This window comes from Haliaeetus albicilla, chromosome 26, assembly GCF_947461875.1.
Source record: "Haliaeetus albicilla chromosome 26, bHalAlb1.1, whole genome shotgun sequence".
NCBI lineage: Eukaryota > Metazoa > Chordata > Aves > Accipitriformes > Accipitridae > Haliaeetus > Haliaeetus albicilla.
In genome coordinates, this window is record NC_091508.1 from 10,819,193 (window position 1) to 10,837,572 (window position 18,380).

Below are 18,380 nucleotides of genomic sequence, written 5' to 3' on the forward strand. Positions count from 1 at the left end.
AAGAAAAAGCCTTGTACAGAACTGTATAAAAGGACATTTACTCTGCACTACATTGTGTCTTCTTTTCTATGCTAGTCTAAATACAAGTGCTGTTTTCACTGCCGATCATTGTTTGCTTGTGCTGTTTCCACTGGCTAAAACCAGCATTTTTCTAGCTAGTGTTGCCCTCCAGGAAAAAACACACATTCATACCTTTCTTGCATTTAGCAGAGGAGAACAAAACTGGTTCCCAGGAATAAGGATGACTTCCTCAAAAGAAACATTTGCTGTCAGCTGAGGTTTGACCTCTAATGGCTAATCTGGCATCATCATTTTGAGCACTGTAATACATAACACCAGGAAAAATTAACAGCTTCCCCCCCCCTAAAGTTTAATATCCGTCTGCAACTTTGCAAGTGAAAATAAGAGAAAGGAAATAAATACACAAACGGAAACCTCAGGTACAGTCTCTCACATACGTCCACAAAAACAACCTAAAGACAAAGATCTGTAAAGGAAATTTCACTGGAAATCAAGCTTTTGCAGACACTGAGAAAGAAAGTCTGCAACATGAGACCGTCTTCCTTGAAGAAACACAGCTGATCTGCTGCATTCCCATATCTGACTTCCACTGGTCTGTGTAAAACATAAACTTCACGCTAACCCTATGAAAACAGTCAACATGCTAGAGAGACAACAGTCTGCTCTGAGCTGGTGAAAGGGGAAAAAAAAAGTCTCAGGCTGTCATTCTTCCCTTGCTGTGACCTTCATGCTCCACTGAATTTCTGAAGATACTGAAATCTTGGCAGGGAAGTGTACAGTCTGTGGGAACCAGGCAACACTGTCCAGGCTCGCTGGTGAGAATTAGGCCCAGTAGAGCCCTTTTTTGGGGGGACTCTGAGCTTTACATGGACAGCAGCGCAGTGCTAAGCAGCTACAGGCTGGGAATTTTACAGAATCGGTGCTGTATGCACTCATGGATGGCGCAGTATGGACAGCATGCTGCTCACCCTCCTGCCTTGCACCCACGAGTTGGGGCTCGCTCAGTTTCCCCTGGGATCTCCACCTGGGAGCTTGGACGAGGCACGCTGATTCGGCGTGCCCCCATGTCCCTGTATGTAATGGTGATCATTCACTATGAGCTCTCACTACGGTTTATAAAGCCTTAGCGATCAGCAAATAAAAATCTCAACTGGAGACTCGAAAGGAGCACAATTTGCCACGACAAATTATCACAAACCCTGACGCTATTTAACGACTGTAGTGTAAGAGGCACTCCAAATAAAAAGAGCTACATCCCTCTGAATGAAATGCTGCTGCGCCAGGGCTAGGTGCATTCACGACTGAATGCTCACATTCAGACAGTCCTGGGACAAGTACCTTTTGAGGTCAATTCACTCCCTCAACAATGTCTGCAAAGGCAGAATAATACCAGCTGTGCTTCCTGGCCAGAGTCTCAGCAGCACAAGTTGCAGATTACATCTAAATTGCCAAGCCCAGGATAAACAAAAAGATTAAGAGGGCCTTACCCTTTGTGTTGAACAATCGTACTCTGAAGCAAGAAATCACAGCCTACGTAGTGGGTAGGCACAGGGCTGAGTTTTCAGTTTGGGTTAAGGGCTGGTGAGGAGTAAGCAGCTAACTCACACATCTGGGGAAACCACAGATGCTGTTAATCACAGGTTTTCCTGACCTGTAGGCGCTGACAAATTGCATCCTATGGATGAACCTTTTATTAAACCACAGAGGGTTTCAAAACGATATTCTCTTTCTCAGCATTCCCAAGACAACAAAATCCGGTGCGCATGACCCTTCTTAGTTCTTCATTTAGATGGTGACATGGCCCTTTCCAAAGAGATTTCAGGGCTGAAAGGAAGTAAATAGGGGCACAATGTTACGTCAGTGGAAGGCATCTCAAAAGCTGAAACGTGGGCTTCGAGAACTGACATTTTCAAAATTCTTTGATGATTGCCTCAGCCCCATTTCAGTTGCAGACACTTTTTGTCCTAAGCAACTCCTGAGACAAATCCCTCACTGTATGCCGGGGCAGAAACATTTTACGAAATACGTAGCATTTAAATTCTACTGGTTTTTCACTGCGCATGGGGAAGGACAACTGGTACATTTAAAAGAATAAAATGACTGTTGCTCAGGCCAGGAGAGGTGACCACAAAAAATTGCCCTGGTCCCACTTCCATGACACGCTAGAGCAGGGAGATAGCTGCTCGGCTCACAAGTTAGTGAGAAAGATGATGTCTGGCAGTTCTCATCATCATCTGGACCGACAGAGCAACCCACATAAAAGGAACAAAAAAGCCTGCTGATCAGATTGGTGTGACAGAGGCTCATGAGAGACATGCACATTTTCAATCTAAACGACAGCTTGAAGGATCTATATTACTAATTATCGACTAATATTGCCAGAGTTCCCAGGCTGGCTTCAAAGGTTCTCGCAAAGTGCCCCAAGCACAGGGTTTTTCATCTAATCATAAGGCCTTTTTCTTTGTCCCTACTAAATGGATTGCTCCATACTGGGCTCCCTCTGCGTAAATCAGCTTGCACATGATGAGCTTTGCAGCAATGAAATTTGTTACCTTAACCACAAAAAACCAGAAACATTTGCTGCAACTGTTAGAACACTTTTGCGCCTAATTTAAAAAAAAATGGTGGTTTCCTCTCTTCCTCCCCCTTCCTCCCTGCCTACTCCTAATCCCATGCTAACACCTTTCTAAAAGGCTGGGGTGAGCAGCTTTGAAACTGAAAGAGCAGGGAAGGGGGGGAAAAAGAAAGATATCAGATCTCCAGACAATGAAGTAAAGCAGCTATCTCTCATATCCTGCAGTGCTCAGGCTGAGGTCATAAGTTAAACAGGACATCAGAATAGGTGATGTAATTTGCTTATTTAGGATCAGAGCATTCAGTGAAGTGAAAGAGACAACCTATTTGAATTTGCAGATAATCCTATAATAAATGCAGGGCTGTTCAGTTGCAGAAACTGCAGCTGGAGCCTGAGATTTTTTTTCCCTGCACATTTATTTTTGCAGGGGATATAATTGCAATCATTTTTCCTTGCAGGAAAGCCTTGAAACCTCACCTGGGATCAGCCTCCCATTGCGTTAGATATTGTTCAAACAGGGTCCCTGCCCTGGACAGCTTAAAGGCTAAAGGGTCAAGTCAAAGAGAGGGTGGGAAAGGAAAGAGAGGCCCAAGGGAGGCAAGGAGGTGGCACAGCCACACCGCAGGACCCAGGTCCCCCAGCCCACTCCCTCCCTCGTACAACAGTAAAGCTTCAGGCTCAAAATTGAGCTGAGCAGCAGTTACACTTTCAAGTAAAGCGTAACTTAGCTTTTCCGAAGATGGACAGGCCCGCCTGGCTCCAGATCTGTCTGCAGAGCCTCAAACCAGCAAGGATTTTACAGCAAAGTTATAAACCTTTAACGATGAGGTTCTTCTACAACAGGAGTAATTTATCAGTGATCCTGTACAACACTGAACACTCTGGTTTCCCTTCAAACCATCGTGACAAACACTTGTGATATAAAGATTTAAAGCTAACAACTTGCACTGTTTATCTCCTCAGCTTATCACCATTCAAACCGCAATTTCACCCTGTCAGTGCCGCACAGAGCGACATTACTCACAACCAAGGGCTGCCAGCCCCTTGCCTGAATTTATTTTCTTTGAGACAAGTGTTTTTTCACTGACAAGAAGTCAGCTAGGCCAGACACCATACCTTAGCCAAAGGGAGCAAAACATCCTGGGTACCTCAGGCTCATCGAGAAAGAGAGCAGTAAACGAAGAGGCATTGTGCACACTGCCAGGTCAGTAGATGCAGTCTACACCTGCTTCAGATGGGTCTTCAATCAGACGGCACAGAAAAGCAAGATGGAAAAAGTCATGCCAGTCATCCAGGTAATACCTGCCAAAACATGTCTGTTTTCAAGAGTTTCTTTATGAGACTGGGGTGGAGTTCATGTCCTCCTACTGTCCTACCAGGCCATACCCACATGTCAAAGCAGGCAGGCACGCCCACTGCACGGACATCACATCTGAGCGAGGGTGGTTGTGGCACCAGGACAGGTGGGAGATAATCTCCTCCTTGAGTGGACAGACCTGTGAGAGGAGCCAAATTTCATCCCCCCTAGAAAATAACCTAGCTGTTAGATGTTTGTATCCATAATGTAGCCATCTAGTAGGTCACCTTCTTTAGCAAGTTTTGGGGTTTTTTTCTTTCTTAAATGCTAGTTCTGTGTTAGAACTTCCTCCAAGTTGTCAAGAGCAGAGGATCACTGATCTTCCACTCAAGGCAGGTTGCTAGCTGACCCTAAGGGTGCTTACAACAGCCCCTGACAACTCCACAAAGATCTTCCTGACTAATGTAAGGGACCAATGTGCTGAATTTATCACGTAAGAACACCCTCCAGCATGCATTTCATGTCACCCCTTTCTGAAGGAGCTACTTTTGGGTAACTGAAAAGAAGAAAAGCTGTATACAAGATATTCAAATATGTGCAGAGGTGACAGACAAAAGACATTTGCAGTTCGAATAGAGGGAATGGGTTTATTTCAAGTATTTTAAGGCTATGAAATGTAAGACTTCTCAGGGTTTTTTTGCATGTCACCAAAAGATACAATTCATTTTCACTGAGCACCCCTAAAATGTTCCTCACTGAAGGCAATACCAGGCCTGGCTAAAGCTACTGTGCACAGGTGGCTCCTCCATGACCATCAACAGAGTCCTTAAGATGCAGCACTTGAGAGACACATGCAATGAGAAGATCATACTTGGCAGGCCATAACTGACACAGCCAGCAGCAGTCTCCATTTCTGGAGCCTTTAAACAGAGTAACCAAGTCAAAGCCCAGGACAACTGAAAGCAGAAATGCTGAGAAGCCCATGGGTGAAATTCTTCGTGCACTTGCTTCTCTAAGTCAGACAGAGGTAACCAGTATTTGCCATTGTTTTAAACAGAAAAAGGCAGTATTCTGGCAGGGTTAGAAAGCAAGCCCATTCTTTATATCTGCAAAAGAGAGACCGTCCATCCCTGCTGAGGGAGCTGACAGAGGAAACATATTTTACAGCAATCTTGGGTACAACATTGAATTAGGACCTATTTTTACCGTGTGCTCTGCACTACATGCATTAATTGTTACAGCAACAATATTTGCTGACACACTCACTCAAATCATTTACAGAATAGAAGCCCAAGAGACAAAACAAGCCCTTGCTCCATGAGACAGAGAGAGTCAGGCAGGATGCCACATTGCTTCCTGTGACACACAGAAAATGCTTATCTACGATGGATGATCGCAGCCGATAACCCATCTCCAGTGCTCTGGCAAGCACAGCAGGGCTGTCGTTTGCTGCCGGGCCCACAGTTCAGACACCGTCCGGCCGAGCTCCATGAAGGTGAGGAAGGAGTGTGGCCCAGATTATCCATCAGTATTACCTGGCTTCCTCCTCCTGCCGATCACGTATGCAACAGCACTTGGGTGTTTCTGGAGGCCCCGGCTTGCACGCTATCCGCTCTCCCCTGCTACAGGACAGCCAAAACCCTCGGTCACCCTTTAGCAATACACATTTCTGCAAGGAGGTGGCAGACCTCAAAGCAGTTTGCAAGTCCTGAGGTCTGTAACCCAGTTAAGGACCAGAACAGGCAGTATGGAAGGCACAGCTCAGCATTTTAAGGATCTAGCCTCCATCCTAATTAAGCCCAATTAGGTTTGCAGAGAATTAGGATGTTTCAGAAAGAATTTACAAATGAAGTGCTGAGGTCTCCGTTGGCCACAGTGGCCCCAGAACACCCTCTTTAAAGCAGAAATTTGCCATGCAATTATGCAGTATGATCCTTCTCAACCTGCTGCCCGCTGCTCTCCCCCTCACACACAGACCTACTGAGAGCTGCAGCACCCAGTGCTCCTGGGTCATGGCTGAGCATCTGTTGGACATGCGCAGCTGTAAGAGCTTGGACTGTCCTCAAGAGCAATGGCAACGTATTAGTGAAACTTGTACAGTCAGAAGAGGACAGCTGAACAAAATCAGGTCCAAAATGCCAAAGCCTTAAATGTAGGTAAATATATGATTCAGAACACAGAGTGGTTTGACAAACAACACCATCTTCCCATGCCTAGCAGTACAAAACATGCAGCTGTTCTACCACCACAGTTTACAGGGAAGGCATTTCTCCTGGAAGTAAGAGAACATTTAGTATATATTCCTAGCCTGACTGATTACCCCTATTTATATTGTAAACTAAGACAGCACGTACCAAAAAGCCATATAGTTAAACAGTTCCAGACTCCAGATCATGGGCAAGGGGTCAGTTTTATATCGCATGCTGCACAGTCTTCTGCATTTATTACAGATAGATCACAGTGTCTTCCGCAGCATGGTTTTTTGTGTGTGTTTATTCTTGTGGTATTTCAACAACCATCAGGAAGAACACTGCTATTTTATGGGATCTCAGGGAATCGGAAAATTCACAAGGTTTTTTAAAGGTTTTTTCTAAATAGCGAAGAAGCCAGCATGCCACTATATAACAACTGCAATCTGTTCTTCGAACAATAAAACCGCAAGACTGAACTCAGTATCTTATATCTGAATACACACATTTATCCTGAAGTAAGATCAACCCATATTATGTCGATCCAAACTGCATGGTGTTATGTCATTCTCCTCTTATAGACAACCTGCACAGCTGGACACCTCTCATTTTCTCTGTAAGTTACAGATACAGTTTCAACAACTGACATCAGATATAAGCAGAGGTCTAGAAAATGCTCTCTGGTGTGTTTGCTCAGAAGTCATTGCTATTCCTACAACACTTGTGCTGTTCCACCAGGCCAGGAGACCCCATGAGCTCAACCACAAGGCACTGAGCCAGACTTCACTGAAGTGTTCAGCTGCCTTGTTTATTCCTATGAGAAAGCTCCTTTTCTAGCCAGATTTGCAGTTTCTTCTTTTTCTCTCTTTAAACACTGATAAGATGAGAGATGTTGAAGTTGCAAGTCGGTTTATATTACAGTTTTTGAAGGGATAGGTTTCAGCGTGTTACTGTAACAAATACAAGAGTGAAATTGGAAGAGATGGAGATTTGAGCTAACACAATTAAAATTTCTTAACAACAATCCACAGATAACCAATGCCAAACACAATCTGGAGTCATCAACTAGCATGGACATGAATTAACCTAATAGCTTCTGACAAAAAAAATACAGTCCTAAAAAAAAAAAATCCTCCTATTAAAGTAATTAAGTGTTATCAGAATCACAGAGCCATAATTAAACATGGTTTCTAATTAAAACAGCATGCATCCTAGACAGAGAACACAGCAACAAAGAGACTATAACCATGATAGTCAATGCCAAAACACATGCCAAGTACCAAAAATCAGAAAAACAGCAGTTTCTAGCAAAGGAGCAGATGCAGTGCCTCTGCTCTTCTGACTTAGTCATCAACACTTCAGATGGATGTTAGTACACTCAGAACTCCTCACAGCTTTGCAAGATGTTGCCAAAGTTCAAGCAGAAATCTGGGAACTAAGTAGAAGATACTGAGTGTAAGACCCAAAGAGCTGAAGCAGTGCCTGCTGCGCACAAAATGGCGAGCGAGCATGAACTTTAACTAAAACAAGCCTTGTCCTACCTGGCAGCGGCTGAAGATATCTGCCAGGGATACTTGAACGTTGAAGTGCTTCAGAACCTGCAGGGCCTGCTCTTTTGCCTTTTCTGAGCAGTTCACAGAGAAACACCTTCCTTCTGCTACCTGGGACTGCAGCTTCAAAAGACAAGTCGTAAACCAAAAAGGCAATAAATGAGGCACTCCATGAATCATGATCCGTGGGTTTTTTTTCCTAATACACTTAGTTTGGTTTTAATTACAAATAATATTTGGAGTTAGTATGTGTTTACAGTCTAAATTTTGATCTAACAAGCACAATTGGTAATTTAACACTTAGCCACTGCTGCAATAGCTCTGAGACTACTGAAGCACTGCAGCATTTTTTTTATATATATATATATATATATATATATATATATATATATGAAATTTGATTGCCCAAGTCCCCTTCAACTTATAATTGGGTGGTGTGGTGCTGACAGGGGTAGCAAGAGTAAACTTAAGTTAATCAGAGCTTTCACGTGAAACCTGGCCAGATCACACACAGTATGCAAAAGCACAATGATGCAGTCGATGTCCAATGACAGTTTTACCACTTCAACCCTTCTAGTTTATACACCGTTTCACCTGGAGTTCACTGATGGCCAATGAATTTGAAGTGGTTGATGTGGACAGTCCCTCAATGTTTGTTCCACATTTAGCACAGAAGTTTGTATCTGGGAACAAGCACTGGGAAGTTCCAGATACATCTTTATGAACATCATGAATACTCACAGCAAGGTGGGATCAGCTACATGCAAAGGAGCCTAGCAGAGCTATCTTGTCCTCACATGGAGCATACAAAGGCAAAGGAACAAAGGGAACCAGACATTTCCCAGGACAGTATCGTACACTGGGAAGCATTTATTTTCCTTTTGCAATTCCTACACAGTACTTTGAAGTTAAAGCTTTGCCAAATAAGATTATGCTGGATGCTGAATTACCTATCACGTCAACTGTAGGGTCAAGGAACCACAGCCGGGATAAGGAACCTGTAGCGTGGCACAGCTGCACTTGCCTCACAGTGTCTCATCATGGGGGCAGTTTTCTTCAATGTTCAACTATTATGTAGGAAATTAGGAACCTACATTTTGCAAATACTCCAACTAGGTACTTGAGTAGTTGGGAGCTTTTATACTGATAGCTTGTAACAAAGCAGCCCTGCACTCTGACTTGTGTGTAATCCAGAGTACTTGCACTCTTCTAAATGAATTTTTGGGCAGTAACAAAGCACAAAGGACCTGCAGCAGGCATCATAACATTGCAACCACTGACTTGACAGGTTCAGTATATTCCCACCAACACTCCATTTTGAAGTGTGTCTCATGAAGGGCTCTGAACATCTGGTGCTGAGGGTAAGGTTGGGGTTTGCTTTGGTTTTTTTGTGTATCTATAGGAACACTAAACCTCTACAGCTTCCACCGGGACCCATGCTTGGTGACTTTCATTCTCTCCCTTCCAAGCCTGAAGAAACATCTTTAATTGTTGTGTGTTATGTCAGTGTGGAGCCAGTCACTACACAAGAATCTTTGCGATAAAAAGCATGGGAATTGAGCTGCCTTTCACCTGCCAGTGAGGCCAAACAGAAACACTTTGTTCTGGATTGCTTGGCTAGATTTCCACTCCCTGCCCCCAATGGAGAGCAATTGCTCTCTCCACTGATGCAGTACTGAGTATAAAAAAAATTTCACCCCGAGCTTTGGTCATTCAGAACAGCAAACCTCTCAAGACCTTTAATGTAGTTTTTAGTGCAGAAAACATGAAAAAGCCAAGCCAGCTGTTGCATTCACATCTGACTTCTCCTCTTCTCTACACTGCACATCCCAGACCGCGCAATGATACAAAGCCAGAAAAATGCCAGAAGCTCTGAACACTTACAGTCTGATATGGGAGTCCAGAGGTTAAAATGACTCTTCCTTCCTGTCGGGCAATCTGGAAAAAACAGTAAAAATCATAATGAACATCAGCTGAAGTTACACTGGATTCAAGCTTTTCTTTCAGTCAAAGTAGAGAGAACATGAACTGGTGATATCGAGTCTTTGTCTCTGGTGTCAACGTACACTAGGCCAAGAGTATCTGGGTCTGGTTCAACAATACGCTCTTGACAGCAATAGCAGCTCAAGGTATTGCTTGCTTACTGTATGTCCCCTCCCTGCCAATACCCGCCTTGCCTCACATGTGTTGGAACAAGCTACTTGTGCATCTGCACTGCAGATGGCCCAGGGAACCAATCCACCTTGAAATAATCCTATCAAAAACTTTTCTATCTTTTTTTTTTCCTTAACAAACTATTTCTATTTCTCCGGTCTGGTTCATAAAGAAGCAAGCAGTTCTGCTCGCACAGCAATGCACAGGGGAGAAAGTAAAAAATAACCTAAGCAGGTAATTCCAGCAAAAAAAGTACCATTAAATGTGTCTGCAAACTTCATAGACATTAACAGAACGATGCTTGCTCCACTCCTTAAAGGTAAGTCGGTGTTATTCTCCCAGCAGCCGAAGAGCAGACATACAGAAATTATGCACCCTTTCCAGGCTGCAAAGAACATCTCCATTGAGAGACTTGCAATCCTACGCTTTTGTCAGAGGTCTTGTCCTTCAAGGGAAAGGTCTGTGCTGAATTATCAGGGGACTCATTACCCACACTTCTGACCTTCGCAATAGAGTGAGAGACACTTTCAAATGGTTTGGTGCCAAAAGGAGATACTAAATCTGGAACTGCAATTCTTCACAAGGATGAAAGTGTGACTGATCTTCCTATGATTAAATGACATCCCTCCCTCCCACCCCTTCACCCCCTCATGTAGAAGGGAAATAGTTTCATGGCCGTAGCAATAGAAGGATTCCCATGTGAACCGGCACTTGAGCTCTGCTAGTGCTGACAAGACATTGGCACTTTGAGGTAGGCATGAGGTTATTTCTCTTCTCTGGCTTGGATTCTGTTGGAAGCCCTCATATTTTTCACTGTTTCCAGATGGTGTGTCACACAGGTCTCTCTTCTGGATCAGAGTTTCAGAAGCTCTCTCTGGATCATCCTCTAACCCTGGCAGGAGGACACATTTGGGATTAGAGTCCTGCTGCACTTCCCAGACAGTCTGACACCACTAAGCATAACCAAGGAACACTGAAAAAAAACAAACCAAGATTTTAAAACTCTATCTTGGATAGCTATTCTCTTAAGACCCACTGGACCTATGGCAACATGAAACAAGGGGGAGAAGGCTCTGAAGGCACAAACTCCCTGTGCAGTCAACTAAGCAACCATTTTTTTCCTATCTTGACCTTTCAGGTAACCACTTCCCTCCCTTTTTTGTTACGTCACTCTTTGGCTGCCAGTTCTCCACTGAGAAAGCAATTGGCAACTTCTAAAGCATCTTCCTACAGGCAGAATTACCGGATTTCTTTCAAAATCAACCCTCTCTCTCGATAAAGGAAAAAATCTCCAAGAACAGGAACCTTGAAGTGGCAGCAGAAACACCCTGCGCTGCATGCAATCCTACTACACACAGTTTGGGTTACTGAACAGCCCTGCCAACAAACCACCCTCATGGCACATTAGTGAGAGAAGTCCAGTAAGGCAACAGCAAAAGTTCACCACAGTGGTTTGCTGACAAGGGAAAAGAGATGTGAAATTCCTTCAGACCCATGTGTGCTTCAGGGTAAGTGAGGATTTCACAGCTGGAACACTCCATTCTGACTTCCTGCATCCAGGGTTAATTAGTTCAAGCTTGATAAATCCCCGTATCTAAATGGCTCTGCAGAGACAGGCAAAGAACATCAAATAAAAAGGAGAAAAGCAATAACTCTTCCAGCATGTTTTTCCGCCTCTGGAACAATGACTGGGAGAAGCAGGCAGAGCCAGAAAAGCCACGTGATAGCACACATCTGACTGAAACCACGGAGGACACGTGCTGAAGAAAAGGGCACAATTCCTTCTTTTCCTCTGAAAGAAATAACGGACAGCAGTGCTGGGACCATCCGGAAGATGTGTGCTTGAAGATGCAAATAAAAGGAAAAGAACGACCAGAGTAGCGTGTTGGGGTGCGTGTCACGGACTTGTGCTCCATCCCAAGTGCTGCAGGGAGGGCACTGGCCTCAGTTTCACAATCTATTAAAAGGGTAGTATCAACTTCCTCTGGAAAAGGCTTAGACTTTCTGAATAGAAAGCACTGCCTAATAACTTGGTATTATTATTTAGCCCTTAACGTGCCTGTCTGTTCAGCCAACTTTCATCTTGCAGAGATGAATGAACTCAAATGAATTACTACAAGAGAGACCTGGAAGGGCAACGACTGATGAGAGAGGACAGAGAGAGACCATATGTTTCGAAGCCAGCAGCAGAATGATTTGTGACAACCTAAAGGATCCTGAATTAAGGCCAAAGAAGGTTTCAAGAAACAGCAGCACAAGGCTGTAGATTTGTAATTTAAAATCTGCCAGGCCCGTGCATGACGTGTTGGGCAATGCCACATGTCCTTGAAGAGGCAAACTGCAGTGCTCCCTCTGCAAGACAGCAATCCAGGAAAAGCTGTGACCCCCCACTTTGCAGTGACAGAGGTGAAGCAGTGATCCTGGGCCTAGGCCAGCAAGGTCCCAGTTTGGACAAAAAGGGAGCAGACAGAAAGCATCTGCTCCAGGATGTGTGCTGGAAAAGCACCCTACTAGAGAAGTGGATCGTAAGCCTCAATCCAAGCCTGAAGCTCCCTACCTATTATCTCAGGCTCTTTTAAAATAGATAATAAACCAAGAGCTTAATAGCTATGAACACACTCAGTCCAGTCCTGCAGTGCACTTGCTGTACTGCTGGTATTTCAACCCTAGGCTTCTCTTCAGCATTCCTGAAAACCATAAATTGTACAGTTATTGCATGATTTCATAATGTGGCCTTAAGTACCACACCAAAACCATTGACTCAATTTTGTTTCTTAATGTAGACCCATTTTTATCAAGGTCTCCAATGAAAGACATTCTCCTCCTGCTGACCAAACATCAAAAGCAAAGTCTTGATCTTAAAGGAAGAACAGTTCTTCATCTGTCCTCTGCGAATTTACTCTGCAGACTGGCGGGGAGGTAAAAAGACTAGCAAACCTGAAGAATGTCGTTTACATAAAAAATATGGAAAAAGACATTCAAAGCTGAGACGAGATCAGAGATTAGATTCCCCCATTACATGAAGCTCTGCTCACTGCAGTATTAGAAGTTCCCTTTGTGTCCCACGGCTCCAAACCAGTCCAGGGCAATTTAGATCCAGGTACACATTGCTCTAACTGGCTCCTGAGATCCATCCGAGCCTGGCTCTCCTCTCCGACTTGCTAGTTCACCTGGAGTTTTGGGGGGAGTATGTGTAACCTTGCAAGGGAATCTTCTACACCATGGGAGCTGCAGGAAGCCAGTTCTACCAGCCTTCTGGTTATTATCACACTTCAAAAGATACCAGGTTTGCCTTAGCGTGCAAATTACTCTTAGAGATGAGGATGATTTTGAAGACCAAGAGCACAATCCGTTAAAAAAATAAAAGAAGCTAACCCCCAACTCAACTGAAGGGGCTCTGAGATTCCACCAAGTCTCTTCTCAGAAATTAGTGACCTAAGAGACTACCAAAATTTTCTTATAAGCTTCTGCTTCACTCCTGAAGTACAATATTGCAAGATCTACTGTAGTCACTTCAAGGCTGGTGGGTGATCCTTTAAGGTTAGTACGAGAAGCATCCCACTGCTCTACCTGATTCTGCAAAATTGCAGAGAAAAGAGGAACACCCACTGAAACTTTGCCACTTCCAATTATCCATCTAGAAGGCCCAAAAGATAGGTTTAAGATTTTCTGCAGGAAGTTTGCAGAAGACAAGCTGGAAGACCTGTCTAGAAACAGCACAGGCATAGGACGTGATTTAAATAAAGAAAAATCTATTAACTGGAAATAACATGCTGCTTACAGGAATAAGTACAAATGCAAAGAGTGGCTTACCCCAATAATGGCACCTGCACACACAGAAGGATGCTGCATAAGAGAGAACGAATCTCCTCATTCTTTACCAGATGGAGTCATTCTTTATTTTGGGATGGAGTCAGAAGTCCCTGGTGAGGAAGGGCTGGATGCATACAGCCCTTCTCAGGAGTGGCCTCCCTGTTTTGCCACACAGCAGGGAGCCAGGCTTGGGCCAGCCTGGGCCACTACCCAAAGCCCTCTAGAAGGGCCTCCTACCCAAGGTGTAGGACTGGAGCAGTGCTGCCAGGCAAGGACATGTTTCAGGGAAAGCATGTGCTGAATCCCCCCAGCTCTCCATGCACAGGCTGCTAAAGTCAGGTAAAGGAGCTCGTCCAGCACATCTGTTACAAATTTCATCCCCTAGCTGCATACCTGCTTTGCCAAACACTTGTGTGCATTGCGCTACAGCAGCTAGGATATAAACGTAACACAGTAAAAATGTTACTGCCACGCCACCGAATGAGAAGACTTGGAAAATGACATGGCACCCATACATGGACACAAAGCTGCTCTTCCCAGAGAGGCTGGTGCTCATGAACAGAGGCTAAAATCTTTTTGTAAGGACGGACTGTGAGCAATTTGTCTTCAACATGAGGGCAGATTTAACCAGAGAAATTTTCAGTCTGAATTTCTACTGTCTTTCTATTTTTAAAGATTTTCTGTGTCTGTGCTTATGACAGGTGACTTTTCATCAGTCACTTCTCCAGTCAAGTCCTAATTAAATGGACCACCATTAAATACACAGAATGCAAACTGGTGTCATCTCACAGCAGCTAAATATGGACATACGGGGGGATACACTGGCTCGTGGTGCCAGAGGTCCTGCTCTCACGGGCCAGAAGATCTGAGATTGCAGATCTGGCATGATAAACTCACCATGACAACTGTTGTCCATGATAAAACATTTAACCAATAATAGCAGCACAACATGAAGCAGTACACAGGACACAAACTTCATGTTTAGCCTGGGAATGGGGTTTCTCGAAGCAATTACTGCCACACGCATTAGTCTAAAAGAAAAAAATAAAAAAATTCCATAGCTGCCCAAGCATAACCTACAAAGCTCTCAGGCTTTTAAGTTTGATCTCTGTAGAGGGTGAAGGACAAGACCCATCTGCCTACCAATACCTGAAGTCACTTTAAGAAGCAACAGGAATGAGAACAATAAGGAGCAAATGCCAGGTGATTCAGGAGTTCTTGGCACAAGGAGATGTGTAATATGACTGATAAATAATTTTTGTGAAATGACTTTAATTAAGAACAAACACTAACTCTGTACACATTTATGTGTTCCTGGTGACACTAGTTTGAGACTGTGTTGGTTCAACACCCAAACTGTCTATCTTGTATTCGGTGACCAGGATCCAAACCTTTCTCCTGGCCTTTGCAATAACATTTACAAGTTTTCAGGTGTAGGGTGGTCAGCATTCAATTTTTATTAAATCAGGACTAGCCAGATGTAAAGCAGGGTGGGAGGAGTCTATTTTTATCTTTGATTATCCAAGCACAGATCAAAGGCTCTGCAATACAGTAACACTCCAAGGGCTTTTGATAGTGAAAGGATGTTTGTCCGGTCACCATAGAGAAAGCAATGTAAAACATCCTGTCCATAGCACGATAAGGTATCAGGATGAGAAGCGGAGACGGGACTCGGGGGGGGAAGCAGTGAGAACTGGTTTGTTTAAATGACTTGTGCAAGTTTGGCAGAGATGAGAAATTAATTATTTCTGCAGAAGTTAGAGCCTGCCCAGGATTCAGGCCAAGCAGACATCTGAAGAGGAAACATCCTGTACACCAGGCTGGGTGATCAGTGCACATTTGATAGCAACACACTGTGTGGGCTGGATATCTCAATTTCAGGCATAGTAGAAATATGTCTGAAATGAAGAAGCATGTGTCTCTCCTCCAAGAGGGTCAAAGTTGTTATGGGAGTCCAGATCAATGTTTATTGTCCCCATGTATGTTAGAGACTCTTCCGTTCCCAAATATTTCACTGTGAGTTGTGGCTGATCACCTCTGAGTCATCTCACAAGGTGGTACCCAGCTAGGATGTTATATAGCAATTTATTATGGAAATTTTTCCTTTTGTATTGAACAGCCATCTTTTGATTACGGTTCTGCTTGATTGACCCAGGCACAAGGCAGGCAAATACCCTCCCTGTAAGCCCAAACTGGAGTCCATTAGAAACCTAAGTGAATTTTGGTTTCCTTTCTCTGATTTTTGTCTTGTTGCAAACACACCACTGCCTCCCCATCAAAGACCCTTGAGACTTCAGGTCACATCTTTACACTCTGCTTGTGTTCTTCTAACTTGAAACACCCCAGCTGTCAATGACACAAACATACAGACACAAATAAGATTTGCGATCACAGCACACTCGGCTCACCTCCTCTCTCCTCAAAATGGAGAGCCAAGCCGGCACACTACTGTGGGGACTAGCTAATACCAGCTGCAACGTGGCACAGCTTCTCAGACTGAACCAGAGAACTGGGTCTCAGCATGGACACAGGAGGAAGCATGCGCTGGGCAGCTCCTACCAACCCACTACCTGTTCAGCACGTGTGACTAACCAATGCACTTATACAGTAAGCAGCAGGCCTTCCCCAAGGAGCGCAGATGGGAGCTATGAACACACACACACGCGCGCACACATAACTAACCTCAGCTGCTTTCCTATGGTCATCCTCATTCTCCAGCATCTGGACATCTACACCAAGGCAGCGAAGATAGCGCCCAAGGCCTTGCAGCATGTTATCACAGACCACGCTGAACTCCTTTGGGGAGATGGGAGCAGGGCGACATGAGGTGTCCTTTTTGGAACCTTTGCATTGCTACAGAAAGGCAAGAGATCCATAAGCAGCAGAACAGAAGGCTGATTTGTGGATTGCCTCTCTGCATTCACCTGCCATGGCAAATCCAACTGTCCTCTTCCACCTGTATTACAATTTCCCCCATGCTCTGCAACACCTCTAGTTCCTCCTTCATGTCCTTTCTACATTGTCCACCTACCACCTGGGCAGGAGGCAACACATGACAGGGCTAATTCTGAATTAGCTATTCACTCACTGGCCAGCTAGCCACCCAAACTGGGGATCTGCAGCCTTTCCCTGGAGAAATGCCAACCTGGCCTTCTATGCTCTACACAGACATTCATTTTCATGAAGTCACAGAAACAGATCTTCAGACTGCCATTCCCCTATTGAATTAGACTGCAATTAATATGCATGTGCGAAAGTTATGATTTGGGAAGGGGATCTGACAGACAGAGGGAGAAACAGGTAGACAAAGCAACCATGTCAGCTCTGCTATCTTCGGAAGTTTAAAAATAGGCAGTGCCGGAATTCTGTTTATTTTATTTCAAATATCTGCTGCTGGGGGAGCTCCTGCAGTTGGAGACTTTGTCATTGGGAGGCTCCCAGAAGTACAATAGCTACATTCATGGAGAAGGGAAGTTATTAAGGAACCTCCAATGTTCAGCTTTTGCCTCCAGGAACTTGAATCAACTGGGATGACTGAAGGACACAGCCACCACCTATGCAGGGCTACACAGTCTTTGGAAGCAGAGAGTTACTGCAGCATTGCAGATTAGCTCTGCAGGAGTTGACTCAGGCCTGGAAATGCTGTGGCACACCATGCAGATACACCTGGGCTGACCATGTGAACTAGCTCAGATCTGACAGCTCAATCTGCGTGATGCTGCACCTCATAGAAGCTGGTAGACATACTTAAAGCTCTGCAGCACTGGGTAGACTGGACCATCACCAACTCCTGCAAGGACTTTGGTGGATGCAGCTGTGCCCTAAGACATCAGAGTGCTGTGATAACAGATCAAGCTGACCCTTCAATGCTGAAGTAGTTGGAAGATACTAACCCTGTGCTGCTGCTTCTGTGCAAACAGATGTAAAGGAGCAGCAGCTGGCTCTTAGCTAGTGTTTATTCAATGGCCAGCAATGTCATATGTAGCATTTTTCTCACGTTTCATGCCAGCAGAGAGCAAAAAGCTTATAAAGGAGAATAGTGTCATTAGCCCCACTTCAGATAGTGGACGAGGAAACACTGGGAAGAGAGTTGGGAGTCATGCAGGATGCAGAGTCAGGAGAAGTCTGCTTTTTTGAGTCCCAGTCCAGGTTTTACCAACTACCTCTTGGTTAATGGATCTGACTGTACAGAACATAAAGATGACCCATGAGTTCACAAGGTAATTCAAGCCTGAAGTACTTTTCCCATCTCTGCAGCAGCCACTCAGATCTGTTGTAACATACAATATTCCCATGAACAAAAAGTGCTTAGGAAACTACCGAGCAGCTTTGTGTTTTACTTCCTGACTAAGACTAATGGGATACTGTACTTTTACATGCACTTGAAAAGGAGGATCCTGAAAAGGTGGCTATAATCAATAGCATCTCAGTCCAACCATGGAAGGTAGTATTGACTGCAGGAGCTAAATACACATTTGGGACTACTCAGAAGGATACACAGCCATAGTGAGTCTTCTCAGTTAATAAACAAAACTGTTTTTCTGCTAATGTTTTCATAGGTGGATAAACAACTGGATGGCTGCATTTTAAAAGTAAAACTTTATTACCAAGAGAGAGGGACCAGTCACGTTCCAAGATATTTAAACAGAGTCACACAGATTCAAGTTATGGTCGGTGGAGTTTTCAGGCTCTGCCACAACATAGATTGCAGAGAGAGGCCAGTCAATGGAGTATGTGGTGGTGGGCAGGGAGACAGAGACAAGCCATCAGCAGAAAGACTT

The 18,380-nt window shown here is 44.3% G+C and overlaps 1 protein-coding gene across 30 annotated transcripts in view; it reads right to left on the minus strand.

Moving 5' to 3' along the window:
• The window catches only part of EXD3 (exonuclease 3'-5' domain containing 3), a 297,113-nt gene that overhangs the window by 129,802 nt on the left and 148,931 nt on the right, over positions 1-18,380 (minus strand). For 22 of the 30 annotated variants that reach the window (XM_069770627.1, XM_069770626.1, XM_069770633.1 and 19 more), the window contains 3 exons: positions 16,282-16,452; positions 9,517-9,570; positions 7,624-7,755 (listed from right to left, as the gene is read on the minus strand). In XM_069770627.1, the coding sequence (XP_069626728.1) occupies positions 7,624-7,755; positions 9,517-9,570; positions 16,282-16,452 (357 nt within the window). The remainder of the gene's footprint in view (positions 1-7,623; positions 7,756-9,516; positions 9,571-16,281; positions 16,453-18,380) is intronic. The other 8 variants (XM_069770643.1, XM_069770641.1, XM_069770655.1 and 5 more) reach the window with 3 other exon arrangements.